We start from the raw sequence: 21,247 nt of genomic DNA, 5'->3' as shown, positions 1-21,247 counted from the left end.
GATATGGATCGATGCTATATTTCGATGCATCAAATCGAAAAAAACATAGATGTATGCTCATAATGAGTTAAAAAAGTTGCGTAAGAAATGTAACTGCACCTAAAAGCACTGATTATGCAACCCTGCAAATTACTGTTGAGTTTTAGAATTGTCTTTGTTGTATTTGCTTTCATATCACGAATAAACAAGGTTAATTTTTATATGGAAGAAAACCGCAACATCTTCGGCAAAAACAATTTAAAAATAAAATTTTTAACCACTTGAAACTTGTACTTTATTATACTAGAATTGAGTGGGCTACAAAACTGCGTACTCAAAATCTTTCCGGAAAATCTATTTAAAAAGCTCGAAATTTTTACGATAGTTTGCTGACTTTTTTTTAAATATTGCCCAAAATTTGAACTCGGATTTATACGGTTTTTGTTGAAGAATGAACTATTTTTTATAAAAAAATAACTCTAATTAATAACAAGAAAAACTAATTGTGAAAACTTGTCAAAATTTGGGGCGACTAAGATTTTTTCGACATGTTCATATGCTCAATTTTTGTTTTTTATTTGATAACTAGCTTTATAAAAGATTAGTTGGGTTTATGAATACATAGATGAATTACATTTAAAAATAAAACAAACAGAGAGAACGGCAGCCGGATACCGACATTTGCTATCGCTAAATTTGATAGCCAAAAATCTTCAAAAGAAGGGTAGACGCCCCTAACAACTTGCAACATCTACATAGTTACTGCCAGATTTGGCTGATTAAACATTGCATGTGTTACTCTTCCAAGTTGTATACTTTTAGGGCTCACTGCTTTCATTTAGAGCATTTTAGCGAAAAAAATTTAGCGCAGCGATTGTCAAAATTCCACTGCAGCAATATATCAAAATCTATATTTTTTTTAAATAAGGATATCTCCTGGGTGGGTAATTTTACGAAATTTCGGCAAAATCGGGGAATTTCATTGTCGATATCTGGGAATTCTCAAAAATGAGTTGGCTACCCTGATCATAGTCTACCATTTGCAAAATATTTTGTAATGCTTCATATGTCTCTTTTGTTTCGGTACTCTATGCAATTGGGATTGAAGGTTTTGCATTGGTTTTATGCACTAAAACCGATTTTAAGCTAGATGTCGAACTGTCAATAAATAATCTCCAGTCGTCTGGTTTATAATTTATTTCCATTACGTCCATCAATTTTTCGACATTCGGTTAATATACACAAGTTTTTCCATCATTCACAACGAATAAACTTTGAAATGTTGCTTGGGGATTTCGTTGACTTGTGACTTTTGTATCTTTCGCCAAGAGATTTCGTGATTTCAGAAATGAAGCCAATTCTTCTGATTTACGCTGAGTCAAGCTCAGTTTGGCAACAATATAGTTAAGCCGAGTTTGATTTACTAGAATAAGCTCGTTGGACACAGATACCTCATACTGAAGATCAGGGTTGTTGCGAATATTCGCATTCGCATTCGCAACCGCGGAGTTTTCGTATTAATTTTAACATTCGCATTCGCTTTCGCATTCGCAATAATCTATGCGGAGCTTTTGCGAATGCGAATGTTGTGCAAGTGCACCGATAAAACGTATATATATCAAACAAAATGACAAATTGTGGCCAATATTTTTGCCTGTGGTCGTGGGAGTATTTGTGTAACAAAACTGGTCAAATGTCGTATTTATCAACTTTGATAAAAATATTTTTAAACATATTATTTCTTAAGCTATATAGCCGAGCTATCATAGTCCTTTTAACAATATTTTTTTTTCTGTGTTTTCAATACCTACATTGGTTTCTATCTTTATTATGATTTTTTGGACCAATCCTAAAAAAAAACTACTAGACACAAAAGAAGAAAGTGTGCACTGTAATTCTTAACCTAATTTTCGTGATTTGCTTTTGATTATACATATATTCGTTTCAATAATTTCAAATGGGGCTCTTTGGCGAATTTATTTTTAGCAAAAATTTAAAAAATAGTAATTTTGTTTACTTCTCGGGCAATATTTTTTCATAGGGATACACATTGGATCCTTCGCTAAAAAATTCTGTGGTAAAACTGTCCCTTTGCTACTTAAAGTCAAAGAGTAAGCTCCTTCAATAGGGATTTCCAGCAGAAATGATCAACGTCTACAGAGAGAATAGATGCTGAAATAATTAAAAAGCTATAGGTGTGACCTATAATTAGATAAGAATTACGTAACTATCGGAGATTTTTTTTTTAAATAACAAACTTCCTATCCGATTTGGCTGGCAGCCACGACCTTGAAAACAGAATTTTGTTCGAAATTTTCATTCCTGGAAAATAATAATTTATTTTCCATATCCACCTATTTATCTCGCTATAAGCACAAATTTGCAAAGCAGTCACAGAAGAAAGTATTAGAAATGAATTACAAAAACTGAAATCGAAAAATGCTGATGAAACAACCAAAGGAATGAAAATGAAGAGTTCTTTTTAAAAAGCTTTAGAAAAACCTAACACATCTGGTTTGGCTTGTAAGCGCTGTTTAAACAACGATCTCGCCATTATGCTAGATTAGGGTTGCCAGATTTTTTATGCGCGAAATCAGTACATTAGACTTTTTCATGCTAAAAAATCAGTACTTTTCAGTACATTTTTATTGAAAGCAAAATTATGAAAGTAAGTAACAGAAAATAATTTAAAACGCCTGAGTTCTTGTTTTTAACAATATTTTGGTATATAAATAAAATATAGTTCATAAAAAATAAAATTGTTATTCATTTTAACATTATTATAAACAGGAGCCAATAAATTATTTTATATTTGTGACTTTTTGAATAGCAATAATGAAATCATTTCCATTTTTAGTGTTTAAATAAATGGTCAAAGCATTCTATTCATTTAATTTTAAAATTACTTTTAATTTGAAGTTCACTTTCAAAAATTTTAATTAGAAGCCGGTTTCTCTCATTGCGCCAGGAAACAAACTTTATTCTTAAGATCATCTCATACTGTGAAAAAGTACCACTTTTTAAGGAGTTCATCTATATTTCCTCATGGCTTAAATAATTTTTCAACTACGCAAAAACTGTGAAAGACTAAGAATTCGCTATAAAGAGTTTTTAACTCTATGTCTTGTATGCAAAACCCTTTTACAAAGTCAATTGAGAAAAAGGAGTCTTAAGTTATAGGCAAAAGCCATTTGAATATTGAAATTCATTGTTATTACACTGAAAGTTATTTTCGAGATAACTAGCAACACTCGACAAAAATTTAAGCCTTCTTTTTAAATAATTTAAGCTCCATCATATCGAGCCCTAACCGCCAAAATAACGTAAGCGACATTTTTTTCAAAATTTTGTTTTTGATGCAGAAATATTCCTAGAGTATCTAGATGCGTTTCTGCATCAAAAATAAAATTTTGAAAACAATGTCGCTTACGTTATTTTGGCGGTTACGGCTCGATATTATCGCAACTGGTACGTAACGACGGCGATATGCCCATAAAACGCCTGATCTTTTTGTTGTATTAATTTCTTGGGCATATCAAACATTATCTAAAACATGTCAACTATAAACTAGGTCTTTCCGCCTGCCGCACACAAAAGTAGACTGGAGGCTAGGCCTCGCCAGCTACCCAAATTGCTATTGTATATCATTATTATCTTTACAAGTTAATATGTATAACTAGTTCACTCTGTAATGTATCATACATACTTAAATATCTAAATCTTTTTATCTCAATTGTCTGTAAGAAAACATTTTTCTGTAGACTAAGTAAATAAATAAATAAATAAATAATTAAATTATTTTCTTCTTATTTTTTACAGTATAGTTTAAGGAAGTTCCACCTTTATGTAAAAACCTCAAGAAAATACTAAAGTATTTTGTTTGAATATAAAATTCAGTACAAATCAGTACAAATTTTGAAAAATCAGGAATTAGCGTACTGATTGAAGAAATGAATAAAATCAGTACAAGAGTTGAAAAATCAGTACTTTACTGATAAAATCAGTACGTCTGGCAACCGTATGCCAGATTCTAATTATTTCTTAAAAATACTTGACATCCGCATTCGCATTCGCATCCGCGGATGTTAGCTGCTAGGTATTCGCATCCGCATTCGCATCCGCGGATGTCTAAAATTCCACATTCGCAACATCCCTACTGAAGATCATTAATCACATAAAAGGTTGGAGTGAAATTTGGATACGTCATTGAGGATATAGCATCTGCATTTGGACATTTCGGCGTAGGGATGGCGTCCGAAAGAGGCAATGGAGTTTGGGCACTTGGAACATCTGCATGTTTGAATGATTTTCTTACTGGTGTCCTCAATGCAGCTCCCTTGTTTCTGCATTAGGGTAATTGGTGAATAATTTTCTCCAATTACTTTTAATTCACACCTCGCACAGTGTGTTTTTTGAAAATTTCGTAAAAATGCTACGGAAAACTTTCGTAGTCTTGGTTTTCGTACAACGTACGAAACTTTCGTTCATAATACGAACACATTTTTCACAACGAAACAAGATTTTACCAACCATTCGTAAATATAACGAAAGGAGTTTTGTAAGGCGTTTTTGCAGTACAATTTATGAAAACTTTCGTTTATTTTACAAAAAATATGCGTAAATTACTGAACAAAACTCTGTATTATTAATTTTGTATATTGTACGAAGGCGGAAGGGAAAAAAGGGTGATGCTTTAGAATTTCTTCACATTTTGGGTAATTGTACCTGTATGAAAAATGAAATTGTGTGGACATTCTTTTTTTTATATGATGGTTACTTCTCGAGTTATGGGCTTCCAAAAAATAGTAAAAACTAATATTATGTTTTTTCTAAAGCATTTTTTCGTATTGAAAAAATTAAAAAAATTTGTAAACTTTGCGATTTTGTGAGAGAATTTCTCGCTTTTCAAAATGCGAAATCAATTTTCCAAAAAAAAAAATCTTTTTGATAAACCACACCGGAAGTGAAAATTTAAAATCTAAATTGGAGAAACTTCGACCAATATTTTTGAAATTTATTTTTATTTTTTCAAAATATAGCCTTAGGTATAATTATAATACCCTAAAAATTGTATGGCCTTATTCATAAAAAATAAATTAGGTTTAAAGAGCTTTATAAATTGACGTTTTCATACATTTATCAATTTATAACCCTTTTTAAAAGCTACTTTTTTTATGAATAAGGCTATTAGAGTGTGATCTGCATTAGTTTGGGAGGTACGTAAACTTGTTCACATATACCTCGCACTAAGTATGATGCTACGTGCAGTTTAAAAATTGGTTTGGCACCGACTGCTTCACAATTTCAACTCAAATTCTGTCCAGTGACGATTTTGTAGACAGTTTGTGTCTACACTCTGAAACCACATGCTTACATTGCAGAAGAACAGTCGCTTTATTTTAAAAGTCTTAGGGAAAATTTAGACGAAGGTGAAGAAATCGTACAGTGTGATTTTGCAGAAAATTATATGTAGTTTTGTTGTCCAAAATGCCGCCCAGGCTTTCCATTTTTATACCCGAGCGCACTTGTGCCCAAGGGTATATTAACTTTGTTCACATAACGGTTGGTTCTAACAGCCAAACCGAATCGAGATAGATATAGACAAATGTATACATAAATGCTCAGAATGAACAGAGAAGTCGATTAAGCCATGTCTGTCTGTCCGTCCGTCTGGGCGTTCGTCCGTGTACACGATAACACGAGCAAAAATTGAGATATCGTAACGAAATTTTCCATGTATCCAGGGTAGGTTGGTATGGAAAATGGACGAAATCGGACTGTAACCACGCCCACTTCCCATATAACCGTAATTTTTAGAAATACGAAAACTGCGATATTTTTGTAACTACTGAAGATTATTAACTCAAAATTGATATTTACAATGAATTTCAGACGAAAAATAAGAAAATTATAAATTTTCGGAAAATGGGCGTAGCCACGCCCACTTATGGTTACATGTGTATATCTTGGTAACCGCTGCACCAATTTCTTCCAAACTTGGCACAGTTGTTGCTTTGGTACATACCAAATGGCCGAAAATTTTTTAAATCGGACAATAACCACGCCCACATCCCATATAACGGTAATTTAGAGAAATACAAAATCTTCGATAAATCAGTAAATATTAAAGCTAATTTATTCTAAATTGATGCTTGCAACAATTCTTTACCAATAAATACGTTTAAATAAATAAATTAAATAAAATTTTGGAAAATGGGCGTGGCACCGCCCGCTTATGATCACATATATGTATCTCGGTAACCGTTCCACCAATTTGTACCAAACTGAGTATGGTTATTGTACTTGCCACATAAAAGCATACCGTTGAAAATTTTTGAAATCGGACTAAAATTACGGTCGCTTTTGCTATAACGGTAAATTTCAGAAATGCTTGAAACTTCATTATTCGAAATTTAAGGACACTAATTTACTCAAAATTGACACACCCCGGCTTAACATATAGCTGTAGCTTTAGGAAAGGTGAAAAACATACATATATTTAATACTTGCGCCGGGTATTTAATGTTCGGCTCCGCCCGAATTCAAACTTTCTTACTTGTTTTAATTATTTTTTAATACGAAAAAATACTTTAGAAAAAACCTAATTTTATTTTTTACTATTCTTTGGAAGTCCACTACTCGAAAAGTAACGATCATATAAAGAAAAAAATATGCACACAATTTCATATTTCACACAGGTACAATTACCCAAAATATGAAGGAATTCAAAAGCATCACCCTTTTTTCCCGTGTGCTTGACGCGAAATGCCCCAAAAGCACGTTTTTTGAATTCGTACAAGAAACGAATATTTCGTGCAATATACTAAATTGCCGGCAGTTTAATATTTCATCATATTTTTATGTACCGCGTGTCATTGCGAAATTACCTGTTGGCTGCTTTCAGACGTATAATATAAATTTTAACGTCTTGTAGAGGAATTTGCTGGGTCAAAAATACAACAATATTAATTTGAGATTTGATTTTTTTAATCAATCGTCGAGCTAGATTAATTGTAAACATTGCTACCTGTGATTGCTAGCTGGCAAAGGTTAGTGAGTGCATTATAATTTTTATTTTTTTTGCTTTTGTTTTGTTGATTTTTGTTGTTTTATTGTTGCATATAGAGCGTTGACACATGATCTCCATGGAAAGGCTTATCAGAAAAAAGTCAAACACTGGTGCGCGTGCGCTGCAACACGTTTGAACAGCATTCGAGACACCGAATAATCCAGAACAAATATTTGATGTTTGACCGCAATACAAATTGCCTGATGGTTTTCGTTTGGTAAGACTAAAGCTCATTCTTATTTATTTTCTTTCATTAAAATAAATTATTTTTTATATTGAGCCTGATTTCGTCTTCTTAATGATTGACACATTGCTTTTTGCAATTTACTTTTGGATAATAGTGTTTGTTTTTTTAATGTTGGTCGGAAACTGGACTCGAACCCAGGCCATGCGGAATCGTAGGGCGCACTGCTAACCACTACACCACAGCGGCTTCCAATAGGAATACAAAAAAAAATGCGTGTGTAACACCGTACACATGATAGAAGTGAAACTTCTTAAAAAAGGTGTGAGTACCAGGTACCTACTCACGAAATTGGATGTGCAAACATATGTTTACGGTTCGGCAAACCATTAGGCGATTGAGTTACATACATAGGTTTGGTCAGAAATCCAACAATAATTTAATTTCATCTTATTAATTTTCTGATATACATATAATTTATTTATTCATTTTCCGGTACATCACCTTATATGAATTCGCGCTTCTAGCATCCATAGGACCGGGTTGTAATGGAAGTAATTGTATGTTTAACAAATAAATTAAAATGTTTATAATGCAATCAATAGATCCTCACGAATTCGCCATTACCAAGGCACTAAGGAACGTACGCACTTTTGTTTGCAAAATGCATTTATTTAAGCTGAAAGAAGACAAGTTCCTTTGTTCGGAATTTATTCTTACCCGCTTTCTATCTTCCAAGGAGAATTCATATATTCCTATCACGAATTCATATGTTCATGTGGTAGCAAGAGTATAAAAACATAAAATTACCTTATAAATTAAAAGCATAAGTATCACATGTATGTGTAGTCCAATTCACGAAATCATTTCGTCGATCTGAGTAAAAACTAAGTGCATAAACTCTATTTCGCGTTAATTGAAATCACCAAACGGTGTTCATTCATTCAGTTTCTACACAAACGAATGAAATGATTTCATGAATTGGCCAACGCATAATGGTAGAAAATTACAGAATGAATTACAACAAACACATCCTTTTGACATAATTCAAGCCGAAAACGTTGGTTCAAATCAATCCGCAATCAAGTTGGACATTTTGCCCACAAACATTGCAATTTTGCGAGCAGTCTCCTTGTAAAATCTCATTTTTACAATTTCATAGTTTCGGCTTACATTTATAAAATTCAACGAAAGCACGTACCTATTTCGGCTGAGTTATCCATTCAACAGGCCAACAAACGGTGCAATGTAGAGCAAAACAACACCAAATTGAACCAACGGTCGCTACGTTTATGGCTTTCTTTAAGAAAGTCGGGCGAAAATTTCAACTGCTCCTGTGACAGTACCTTATAATAAGTTGGTCTTGCTATCATCCTCACATATGTTCATCAGAGTATACCAACGAAGGACGAGTTAATACAAGGAGATAGCAAGAGCACAAAACTACTCTAGAAAATTTTTATTTTTATTTATTTACAGTCTACAGAATTCAATTCTTAAAGACTAATTAGAACTATTAAAATAATTAATTAAATTGCATAAACAAATTTAATTTAAACTTATTAATATTCAGATCAAAATCAGTTAAACTTGAGTATGTATTACAAAGACTAACACATCTAGAAATTGGTTAATTATCACCATAATTCGTAGAGTGCGTTGCACATTCAAACAGCCGATTATTCCTCAGGGTTCGCGGTGGAATATACAATTTGAGCAAATTTGCAAGATACGTACAATTAATACGACCTTTAATAATATTGTATACAAAAATTATAGAGAAATACGTTCTCCTGTCATGCAAGGATTGCAATCCAAGTAACTTCCGCCTCTCAATATAAGAGGGGACGAAACTATGCCACGATAACTTACACAAAGCGATCTTTGTGAATACCTTTTGAACGCGTTCTATTCTATTTGAATGTATGTCGTAATAGGGACTCCATATTAGAGAACAATATTCAAGGCGACTCCGGACTAGTGAAATATAGAGAGATTTCAAAGTAAATGGATTCTTAAACTCTCTGGTATTTCTTCTTATAAACCCTAGCATTGCAAAAGCCTTGGATACAATATAGTCTATATGTTTCGAGAAAGTAAGTTTCGGATCAAAGATAACACCCAAATCTTTCATTTCATTGCATCTGGATAATGCGCAGCTATTTAACTCGTAGTCGTATACAATGTTATTATTAGCCTTCCTAGAAAATGTAAGAACGTAACACTTATGTAATTACACGCACAATGACAACCATGAGCAAACGTACAACAAACACATAATTTTTAGTACAGTTCGCATGTATATCAACGAGCAGCTTATTAGATTTATTTTCGTTTGTACTACATATGTGCATATATACATGTACACAAACATATGTACAGACACAAACATATGTACATACATACAAATATATATACAACCATTCAAACATATGTACATACATGAAAACATTGCTGTCCATAAGTACCCAATTTGCCACAGTGCAAAGACGACGTCGCTCTGGCGAAGTCGTTTTAGTGAACTCGAAACGACGTCGTTACGACGTCGCTTTGGTGAAGCCGTTACGACGTCGACCTGGTGAAGTCGTTTGGGTGAACTCGAAACGACGTCGTTACGACGTCGCTCTGGTGAAGTCGTTTTGGTGAACTCGAAACGACGTCGCGTTGGTGAAGTCGTTTGGGTGAACTCGAAACGACGTCGAAACGAAGTCGTTTTTTCCATACAAAATTCAACGTCGTTCCGACGTCGTTTTTTCTCATCGAATCGAAGTCGTTGCGACGTCCGTCTGGTGAAGTCGTTTGGGTAAACTCGAAACGAATCCTTTTCTTCGAACCTACAAGTTTTTTGAGGAACCTTCGGTCTAGGTTGGACAAGTTCCACGTCCAAATTTTAATATATCTAAGCATCAATAAAAGTCATTCATTTGGATAGTAAACCGTTTTTATTATGACAGTTTTTTATCATGACAGAATATGGAATCCACAATGTACACTTGTGCTCAGAAAATTAAGCCACCTACATCTTTTTTTCAGTATTCATAATGTTTTTCATATAAAATGTTTTTTTATAAAGGTAAAGTTCACTCTATTGGCCTCATTAATCAAAAATAAAATTTGTGGGAATAAGGTTGAGGTTGGTAGAAAACTGTACTTTTACTTTACAGCGTGGCGACGAACAACTGTTACCCAAGTTTTTTGAGAAATAAAACGATCCTTTATAGATTTTGCGAAAAAAGTATTTTATTGTTAATTTTCCCCAGATTTTACTTTAGTCGGATTAATTAGTGTTTAAATTGTAATCCGTATTGACATTTTCCAGCAGTGTAAACTTTGAGAGAAAAGTTCATTTGGCACGCAAGTCTTTTTCAGGTGACCGAAGGGACTCAAAGTGGAGAAAATTAGCGGCATCTCATCACAACAGCGGCAATTAGAAGTACGCTTTAATTGTTGATGCCCAGCTCTCAAAAATGATTAATATACTTTTAATATTATTTCAGAAGCGTTCCAGCAAAAATTCAACGAATCTGTGGAAATAATGGAGCGAATAACCAAAAGATATTTCCATTATGCTGGAGACAGGATCTCAAAACGGAATAAAAGAAATGTTTCACAGTCGTCTGCATAAATATACTATCTGTCATATTGATAAGTTTTAACAATTAATTTTTTTGTTACTTCATTTTAGTTATCTTTATCTTTATAAAAATTGGGTTTATTTTTTAACAAGGACCATATAGTTCAAAATTCAAAATTGCGCAATATACTTATGCATGTAGTACATATAAAAAAAATTAACAAGCTTTTATAAAAATTTTAAGATTTTTATTCTGCATTAAAGAAACACATATGAAGCAGTTTTAAAGTCCATTGAAGTTTGGTATATATAATAGGATACAAGGTTGAAGTGGCTCAAAGCATGCATTTTCTGTCATAAAATTCATATGGATTGAATTCGCAGTACAGCATTTATGTATATTTAAAAAACTTTGAAAAAAATTCAATGAATTAAATTAAACTATTTTAAACTAAAAAAATTGTTTTTAATTTTCTAGCAACTTTGAGCGTCGTTTTGCAGTTCGCTGGTATATTGTTCTTTCGGGCTGCAGGTGAGTCGTTTTTGCGACCCGCCGGCGAAGTGTGCTTTTCATCCGACGGTGATTTTTAGTTCAGTGGCCAAAAAGAAATACATCTGGTTCGATAACTTCCGAAAGCTCATTAGCTTTCTTCATTTTAACTTTTTGGCAACAATCTTCAAAACTTTTAGCTGGCCTACCAGCAGAAAATGTCGGCTTACCGAACTTAGAACACACAAATTGTGACAAGTCTATTTCAAATTCGAGCCAATCTTTATTTGCAGTAACAACCCGCTCTCTTTTTCGGAAAACTTTTGTCCACTTTAGGTCCAAATTCTGAATTAACTTCGCACGTATGATTTTAATTTAACAAATTTGATTCTATCACTACATCCTAAACTGGTACAAAATCCATTATTCCATCAAGTCTTTCATTTTTAGGGGTCGACAGCCAAAAATCTAAAATTTCCTGTCTTGAAATTTTAGGAGTCATTTTGAAAATCGAAAATAAATGTATGGGTGCCACAGCTAGCCGCAGAATTTTTGTGTGGATTCTATTAGTATATACATACATCTATTGAGAGAATAAGTATAGTAAGTGATCTATATTCCGCCATATAAGAAAGATTTCTTCTACAAAACCAAAAAAAAAATAATAATTTGGTACTCACCAAAAAGATTAAAACTTTATCAGCTCCAGAAAAATATGTGCGTCCACTTCGGTAATAATTTTCACATTTCCTGGATTTTCTTACTTAAAACAATGACGGAGAAAGAAATGAAGTTAAAACAAAGTTTCTTTAAACAAGTTATTGAGCCTTAAAAATACTCAGTTTTCATTGCACGCACAATTTCATTTTTCACTTATTGCTTACTATGACTTTTGGATACCGTTATGTTTATATGTAGCCAAATTTTTTCAAACAAAGTTGTATTTACTCTTAAGTAGACAATATTCTTGTATATTTGATAAAAACTTTATTGAAAAATTACAAACAAAAAATGTAATTAAATTACCCTAGCTTTACATTGAACCACAGTGCGTCGCCGGCGAACAAATTTTTCACCAAAACGAGTCGGAAACGACGTCGTTGTGATAAATTGTTTTGTTTTGCTAGTGTACGTTGTAATGATCTCATGATCGCATGTTTTTATGTTTTTGTTTTTGTTTGTCAAAATAAAATTTTACTACATCCTTTCGTACGTAATTTTTGTCGAAACAAAAGGGAAGGGAACGAGAGGCCTCGCCCCCCTTAAGTGTCCCGGTTTGGCAACAGGGATATCTGGCAGCCCTAATATTATGTGCAATTTTTTAATCGCTATATCTCAAAAATGGTAATTCTCAGGAAGAAAAATGTTATAACGGTTTTTATAGATAATTTGATGGTCTACACTTTCGTCTCACCTATTTTTGTGACAAACCTTACCGTTTCGCTGAAAAATTAAAAAAAAAAAATTAATTTATGTGACCTTTGACCTTGAATAAATTTTGACATTTCATTCATAATGGTGTTCACAACACTCTTACCCTTTTTCAGCTTTATGCGAATTATTGTAACCTTGAATGTGTAACTTGGCCGGGCTAAGGTACATATTTGTATATATAATTTTACAAGTATTTTTAACACCTCTGGTCTCAACCAACCGTAAAAAAAAAGCGTTAACCATATGGTGAACTTACCGTCAGCAGAGTGGCTGGAAGCTTTCCGCATGCTTGTTAGGCGATAAAATGGTGGTGTCTCGGTGCGCTCAATTAAGCAATTAAGTGTTTCCACAGTTTGCAGTTCTACCATTAATTCGTCCAAAAGACGGTCGGGGCAAGTGCGGGCGAGATACAATGCCACGCGTTTCGCCTATTCGTAAATACGAACACATGAAAATAAATGCATATTAATATACACAAAAGGACATGTTTCAGAAAATGGCTTATTCAAGTATATGGCCCCAATAAATATGTTATATACACAAATGATTGACTGATTCAAAAAAATCGATTTTTCGAAATTTATGTGCGATGCATCAAAATCCTTGCAAGCATCAAGAAAAACATGGTTCTGAAAGTTTCAGTGAAATCGGTGGTCGTTTAGGGGTTGCTCAATACGATGTTCAATTTTTACCAAATCGCGCACCTGATATACATCTTCGTAAAAAATATCGTCTATTTACCACAAATATTGAGCTAAATGTCTGAAATTTCGCACATACCATTTCTAAAGACCATAAAATCGACTTATCTAAAATTGAGTTTAAACAATTTTTCATATCTATATATATAAAATAAAGTCGTGTTAGTTACACCATTTATAACTCAAGAACGGCTGGACCGATTTTTATGATATTTGTTTCTTGAATTTGTCTACCTTCCGAATAGCAGAATAACTATCAAAACAACCGCTAGGTGGCGCTGGAGTCGAGTTATTAGTAAAACCCGTATTTATGGTCCGATTCGCCTCATATTTGAGATGTGCATTGACAATAGGAAAAGAAATACCATTGCAAAAGAGCCTCCAGGTGGCGCTGGAGTCGAGTTATTACTAAAAATCGGGTTTATGGTCCGATTATCCTCAGATTCAAAATATGTATTGATAACAGGAAAAAGAATATGTATATGTGACTAAAAATCGTATTTATGCTCGAATTTATTTCTTTATCGAAATATATAAATTCACATACCGATGGTCCTCTGCAATAACGACGCAACTCAAAATTAAAAAAAATCAAATCCCTTATTACTGTTAAGAGGCTCATGTTTCTAATCCTTGGCTAACCCATGTCTAATCCTAACTAAAGTAAGTAGTGGAAGCGTTCATGGTAAAATTTTTGAACTTGGTACGAAAATATATGAAATCAATCACATATTCATGGAGAAAAATTGGAGCTATTGGAAAAGGGGCGTGGCACCTCATATACAACCGAATTTTTCACACGGTATATCTCTGGAAATGTTCACGCTAGAGTACTGGAACTTGGTATACTCTTGAGAAAAATTTGAGCTATTGTAAAAGCACGTGGGCCCTCCGATACAATACGAATTTTTCATACTGCATTTCTCTGGAAGTGTTCATGGTACAGCACTGGAACTGGGTGCGGAGATATATGAAATCAATCGCATACTCATGAAGAAAAATTCGGACTATTTGAAAAGGGAGCGTGGCACCTCCCATTTAAACCGAATTTTTCATAATAAGTATCTCTGGAAATGTTTTTTGTGGTAAAGTACTGGAACTTTATACCAGCGTGGCACCTCCCATACAAGTCGAATTTTTCTTATTGCATATCTCTAGAATTGTTCTTGGTAGAGTACTGGAACTTGGTGTGGAGATATATGAAATTAATCCCACAGTCATGGAGAAAATATGGAGCTATTGGAAAAGAGGGCATGGCACCTACCATACAAGCCGGATTTCACACTGCATATCTTTGGAAGTGTTCATGGTACAGTACTGGAACTTCGTATGGAGATATATGAAATCAATACCATACTCATGGAGAAAAGTAGGCTCTTTGAAAAGAGGGCATGGCAAAGTACAAACGTACTGACTTTTCCTTATCTTTGAATGTGTATATAATTCTTCTGTAGGTATGTTTGTGAGTGAAATCCTAAATGGCTGGAGGGATTTCAAAAAAGTTGTGTGTGTGTGTTTGAGTGAGTCTCTTTATAGTTTAGTTTCACAATTTAACCCGCCAGTTGGCGCTGGAGTTGAGTTATTACTAAAAATCTTTTTTTTTATGATCCGATTTGACGAATATTCAAAACATGTATTGGAAACGGGAAAGGAAGTCCAGTTGCAAAAAAGAGATGTGAGGTGATGCTGAGGTCGAGTTACTACTAAAAATCGACAAGTGAGAAAAGGTGCCGTGAATGTCAGGCCAAATCGACCTGTTTCACCATTGAGTATATCGAAATCTCGTGTATTACGATTGGCCTAATGGATGTGATTTGCTAATATTATTATGCGTTAGAGCTTCATTCGGACATACCAGGGTTGATTTGTGCAGTGGTAAATCTCAAACCACTACCTGCCGAAATACCTTAAAAGCCAGTTTAATAAAAGCAATTTAATGAAGGTTTATTTTTTTAATTGAATTTAATATAGAACCTGACAGAAAAAAAATAATTTTTCGCTTAAATTGCTTTCGTGAAACTGGGTTTTAAGGTATTTCATCTCAGTTTATGTATGTATATTGTATTTCTGTTGAACAAGGATACGCATCCATTTTGAAATTGCCACCAACTATAAGATAAAGTTTCTAGGGCAAATTCACTATAGATCCGGATCATTGTTGCCGCCGGGGAACTTATTCATGGACATAATACTTTCGTTAGTTTATTTAAGGCGGCAAACGACCACCAAACCATAATCTTAGCCGATGAATTTGCCAATGGATATCGTGGAATGTTGGAGAAAATGTTGGACCAAAACGATTAAATTAAAAATCTAATTATGGGAGGGACGAAGTTCGCCGGGTCGGCTAGTTAATAAATAATTAATGGTTGACTACCGAAAATTAGTTAGTTAATAACAAGTGATCCCAATAGCTTTTTGAGGTCTAAATTGAGAAAAAACTTTAGCACACCTTCAGAAACTATAATAAACAACAAAAACAAAGTGGAATGTTACACCCTTATTCTAGAACCCGAATTTTCGTAATTCGTAAGACTATGTTCAAACAGGCCAATTAGCTGAGGCAATTAAGCTTTAAATTGCGGTATTGAGTCTGGTGTTCACACACACGTCAGCTCCCCAATTAGCGATACGAAATCAGCTGTTAGATTACCTACAGTGATGGAAAAGTTGTTACAATCGTACCTTTATTTAGTTTGAAAGTAAATTCGGTACAAACACACAATTTTAGGTACATTTGGAACGTAGCCAAATAGCTTATCAGGAAATCAGTTCTTATTTTTACGGACATTTCAATGCATTTTCTGGTGCGGGCAACTGGTCTAATAGCTTCCCTCCTTTGTGAAGACGCACACAAATGAATCAGAAGAGTGGTCAAAGTAACGCAACTGTAGTTGATTTCGCCAGATAGATGCAAAATATTTCTTTTTAAAACGTCAGATCGAACAACTAGGAGGAAAGTGGTTCACCTTTTTTACAACATACTTTTGTCTCGCGCTGCTCCAAGAGATTCTTTTCATAGCCAAAAATTTGTTTAATGTGAGAATAGAAGTTGATATGGCATCGATGGGAATCGTTACTTCCTATTTTTCTTTCTATATAAATACATATCTACTTTTAGGTAAAGTTTCCGTAAATTAGGTACAATTTTATAATTTAATTTTCCATCCCTGATGGAATATCAGCTGTAAAATAGGACCAGAAACAAACAGCTGATTGCTCTTTGTTCAATAAACATACCTCCAAGTCAAAATTAAACATACCTGCAGTTGCATAGAGAATCTGACACAAATTGATTGTCAATTAATTATTAATTGGCAATTAATAATTTGAATTTTCGTATGATAAATTGTGTAACAATTAAGGCCTAAATTGGTGAAAAGGTTCTTAATTGCCAATAAGGTGCCTGTTTGAACATAGTCTAATTCGTAGCTACGTTACGAAAAACGAAAAATCGACATGCCAGCTCTCATTTGATTTTCGAAATCAGCTGTATGAAGGAAAAATTGGTTGATTTTACATATTTTGAGGAAAATTAAAGATTCTGATGCATTTGGAATTATAGCAGCGGAGTAAGAACGCGATATGGCAATGGATTCACAAAGGTATGCGTAGCTGTCGGGCATAGTAACCATGGACGCATCTATGTGTTGAATTGTTGAGCCACAAGCTATAATTCCTCCTATGCCTGAAGAACTGGTCCTCAATCAAGTTAATGCAATAACTGCTTCCAAGGCATTGAAAATATGCATTTTGTTAATCCACTACCTGGTTGCGCTTGCTTCTGCCTTCGGCCGCGCTTAGGGATTATAAGCCTTGCTAATGAGAATTCTCTTTTCTGTGTTGCCGGAGAAGAGGGCGGAAGCCCCTCTTATACACTTAAAGGTACACAACATTTATTGTGCATATAACTCGGCTACGACATCCACTGAATTTACAAAAAAAGTGCACGGTTAAAACCGAATTTATTAATAAACTAGAGCTCGGAAATTTGGAACCTTTGTTTTAAATGAAAGTCTAATCCTTTGACCATCCGTGCATGTTAAAGTTTTTAGATTCGGGTCATGTGTTCATGTACAAAAAACTAAACCGTACCCAAGTTTCTCGATAAAGGGCAACAAACATTCTGTTTTGTTCGTTCATATAAAGCAGTGGATAAAAATATACGTACATATGTACATGCAAAAAGCAAATTTATCTTTTTAAAAGCACACCACTAATGATTCCTGCATACACACATCGATTTACATCTTTTTGCTAAATTTTTATCTCGTTTCCGACACGGAATTGTTTTCGTACAAAATTACGCAAAAAAGCTGTCAACTTCTTACTCGTTCGTTTTTAGGCATGCCATTGTTACGAATTTCGAAAGTTCGAAGATACGATTCGGGTTGCAGCATACCATTTCTACGAATCGTAGAAAAATCCGAATACGAAAGTGTTGCAGAATGGGGGTGTTATTTTTTTGTAATACTTGGCTTTGAAGATGTTTCTTTCTTGCAATGGAATGTCAGAGAATGGGCAAATAATGATAATTACACAGACCAACAAAAATGAAAAAAAAATGTTGGTGCGGCAAATGTTAAAGCTATTTTTGATAGATAGATTTGATAGTGCTGATTACGAATCCGTAAGTACAAAGGATCCAACACGTACAGGTTTTGAGAAAATCGAGGTCAAAGTGTCAAAAAATCGGACTTTTGCAGTATTTGAGAAGCTCTAGCAAAGATTAAAAAGGTGATAGAACCTTCCACTTAGGCTTAGATTAAAGCAAGAACCCTCGACTACTATCCTTGAAAATACCATTCCTGCACATTAAATTTATGGTCACTTATAGTCATTTATTGAGCAGTAAAATTTGACTTTTGGAGAAGTTTGAGTCCCTACCGCAATTAAACAAAAGGTGATAGAACCTTCCACTTAAGTTTAAATTAAGGCTTGAACTTTCGAGTACAATCCCTCAAAATACCATCTCTTCATCTTGACCTCAAGATCACTTATAGTCGTTTATTGAACAGCAAAAACTGATTTTGGCAGCATTTTTTTTTCAATAGCACAATTTGCCAGCATTTTTTTTATTGTTCAACAAATGACTATAAATGGCCATCAAGTAAAGGTGCAGGGATGGCTTTTTTAGGGGCAGTAGCCTAGGGTTCTAGCTTTAAGTTAAGCCTAAGTGGAAGGTTCTACCACATTTTTACTCTTTGCTCGACCTTCTCAAATATTGAAAAAAACCCGATTTTTTGACACTTTGACCACGATTTTCTCAAAATCTGTACGTGATGGAATCTTTATAATTACGGATTCGTAATCAGCTCAAAAAAGTCTATCAAAAACAGATTTTACATTTGCCGCACCAACCCTGTGTTATGTATAAGCAACTGAAGACAATTATTGCAAAAATCATTCATATCTTCATAACTGTACTTTTTCTAACATCTTTGAACTTTTTTCGGTGCTCGCTAACTGTTAAAGTAAAGTTTGTTGTTGCTTTTCGTTTCTGGATAAGATATTGTTGTACTCTTGAACAAGAGTCACTCCACTTTTTGCGATGTCAAAGGAAAATCTCTTTTGGTTGCTTTGATCGGTTTGGACTAACCCCTGTTGTTCTTTTTTTAGTTTCTCTTCATTTTGGTATGATCGTCCTATCCGGGCTGCTTTGTGCTATTTCCTTCAGTGTTTCATCGTACAGTGGTAGGCGTTCCTACACGTAAATTGGAACGATTTTAATCCGCCCACATAGCCCCAAAAGTTAAAAAAGTCTTTTAACTCTAACAAATTACAAGTGCGGATGTTTTTGTAGTTGTATTACAGTTTGTGAAGGTGTGCTAAAGGTTCTTCTCAATTTTTACCTCAAAAAGTTAGTGGGATCAATAATTATCAAATAACTAATTATCGCTAGTTAACCATTAATTATTTATTAACGCGAAAAAATGTTTACATAAAATTTTAGATTAGTTGATTTTATGGTCTTTAGCAATGGTATGTGCAAAATTTCAGACATTTAGTTCAATATTTGTGGTAAATAGACGATATTTGTGACGACGATGTATTTCGGGTGCGCGATATGGTAAAAATTGAAAATCGCATTGAGCAACCCCTAAACGGCCACCGATTTCGCTCAAATTCTCAGCAACATGTTGCTTTCAAAGATTTTGATCACCGCACATAAATTTAAAAATCGTTTTTTTTTTAATCAGTCTATTGTACATACACATATATGTACATATGTACATTTTAAGCTGTTATACATGCATGCAATGGATTTGAAGAGGTGTTTTTTAATTTGTGAAAATTGTGCTGTGTTTACCCACTTACATATGGTAAAAGTTCATTCGGCGCCATGCCACTCATGATAACCAAGTAGCGTAGGATGACCTTGAGGTTGTTTGGCCAGAATTGGCAGAGTGTGCCCCAAAGTTCTTCAACGTCACGGGGATGTGAATCCGAAAACTACAAAATATACCACAAAATATAATACATAATTAAATTAATATGCTTGCCAGCAAAGGATTAGTGAATGGAATGAAAACAAATGATTATAAACTCATTATAATTACAAAAGCGTTGGAGTTTTTAAGCCAAAATACACCTTCCGGATCATGATCTTATTTTTCGACGAAACTCATATACATACATATCGACCCCTGATTGCTATTTTATCGGCAGCGACAAAAGATAAATTCTAAAGGAGAGTTTTTTTGAATTCTCCCTTAAACAGTGTAAAAACTTATTTGGATTTAAATCGAAAACAACATTATTGAATGCTCGCTTTCTTTTATTTTTTGCATACCCTATTGTCTAAAGGGGAAATGGCGTTTACGATATTTTTCTTGAACATGCTGAGAGCAAAGTTATCAAAGAATTGGCGCTTGCGATAGTTTTTATGTTGCATAATCTGGACATTTAAAAAATAAGCAGTGCGAGTACTTTAAGGATTGTTTGAAAAAAGCTGAATTTTAAGTCAATTAAATAGTAAACCACTAAACCATGGGTGGGCAAGGCTATTATTAGAAATGAAAAACATTAATTTTATTATTATTCTAATGTACGTGTAAGATAGATATTAAAGAAAATTTAAAAGATCCCTTTAGCCAAATTTACAAAATCCAAAATACAACAGAAAATTTGCAGAAACTTGAAAGTTCGACGAACAGCTGATAGAAATTTTGTTAAGTATCGAGATCTAAAACTATTCAGCTACAGAATCAAATTCATCAGCTGATTGGATATGCTAAAGATAGTATTTCAATTATTGAGAGTGGAAATAATAGTTTTATTTATAGTAAAAATCGAGTCCGATACGTCAAACGTGCTGGAATGACAGTTAAAATCTTGACATAAACCACGGAATGATTCGTTTAGTTCAAAATTAGTTTTGCATGGCTTTAAAAATAGAGGTCGAAAGTGTCTTGACACTCGAGAAGGAACATTAAAATTTACCTCAGCCAGGAGGGCCGGGCTATTAATCAAGCCTGTCATTAATTTTACGATAAATATTATACCTAGCATTTCTCTACGACTTGCGAGTGTAGGCAAATTTATGAGATTGTAATCTGAATCCCAGTTAAAATTACGCAATGCAATTGATTTTGGATTGATTCAATCCTTTCTGAATGAACTTGGTAGCGGGGATTCCAAACAATAGATCCGTATTCTAGTATAGGTCTAACTAAACTGGTAAAAAGAGCTTTTGTAACATAAGGATCTTTGAACTCTTTTGACCATCGCCTTACAAATGCAAAAACGCCTTTGGCTTTATTGACTGAAACATTAATATGATGGTTGAAATTGAGTTTGGAATCCATTGTGATAC

At 33.9% G+C, this 21,247-nt stretch overlaps 1 protein-coding gene across 1 annotated transcript in view; it reads right to left on the bottom strand.

The window, feature by feature from the left end:
• Nucleotides 1-21,247, bottom strand: part of LOC118749276 (protein furry-like) — a 1,083,341-nt gene that overhangs the window by 285,738 nt on the left and 776,356 nt on the right. Inside the window, exons 18-19 of the mRNA XM_036484076.1 lie at nt 19,750-19,884; nt 12,987-13,158 (exon numbers count right to left, since the gene is read on the bottom strand). Coding sequence (XP_036339969.1) covers nt 12,987-13,158; nt 19,750-19,884 — 307 coding nt within the window. The remainder of the gene's footprint in view (nt 1-12,986; nt 13,159-19,749; nt 19,885-21,247) is intronic.

This window comes from Rhagoletis pomonella, unplaced genomic scaffold (assembly GCF_013731165.1).
Source record: "Rhagoletis pomonella isolate Grant_MI unplaced genomic scaffold, Rhpom_1.0 Rhpom_scaffold_00014, whole genome shotgun sequence".
In the NCBI taxonomy this organism is placed as follows: domain Eukaryota; kingdom Metazoa; phylum Arthropoda; class Insecta; order Diptera; family Tephritidae; genus Rhagoletis; species Rhagoletis pomonella.
This window is presented reverse-complemented; position numbering and strand designations above follow the sequence as displayed.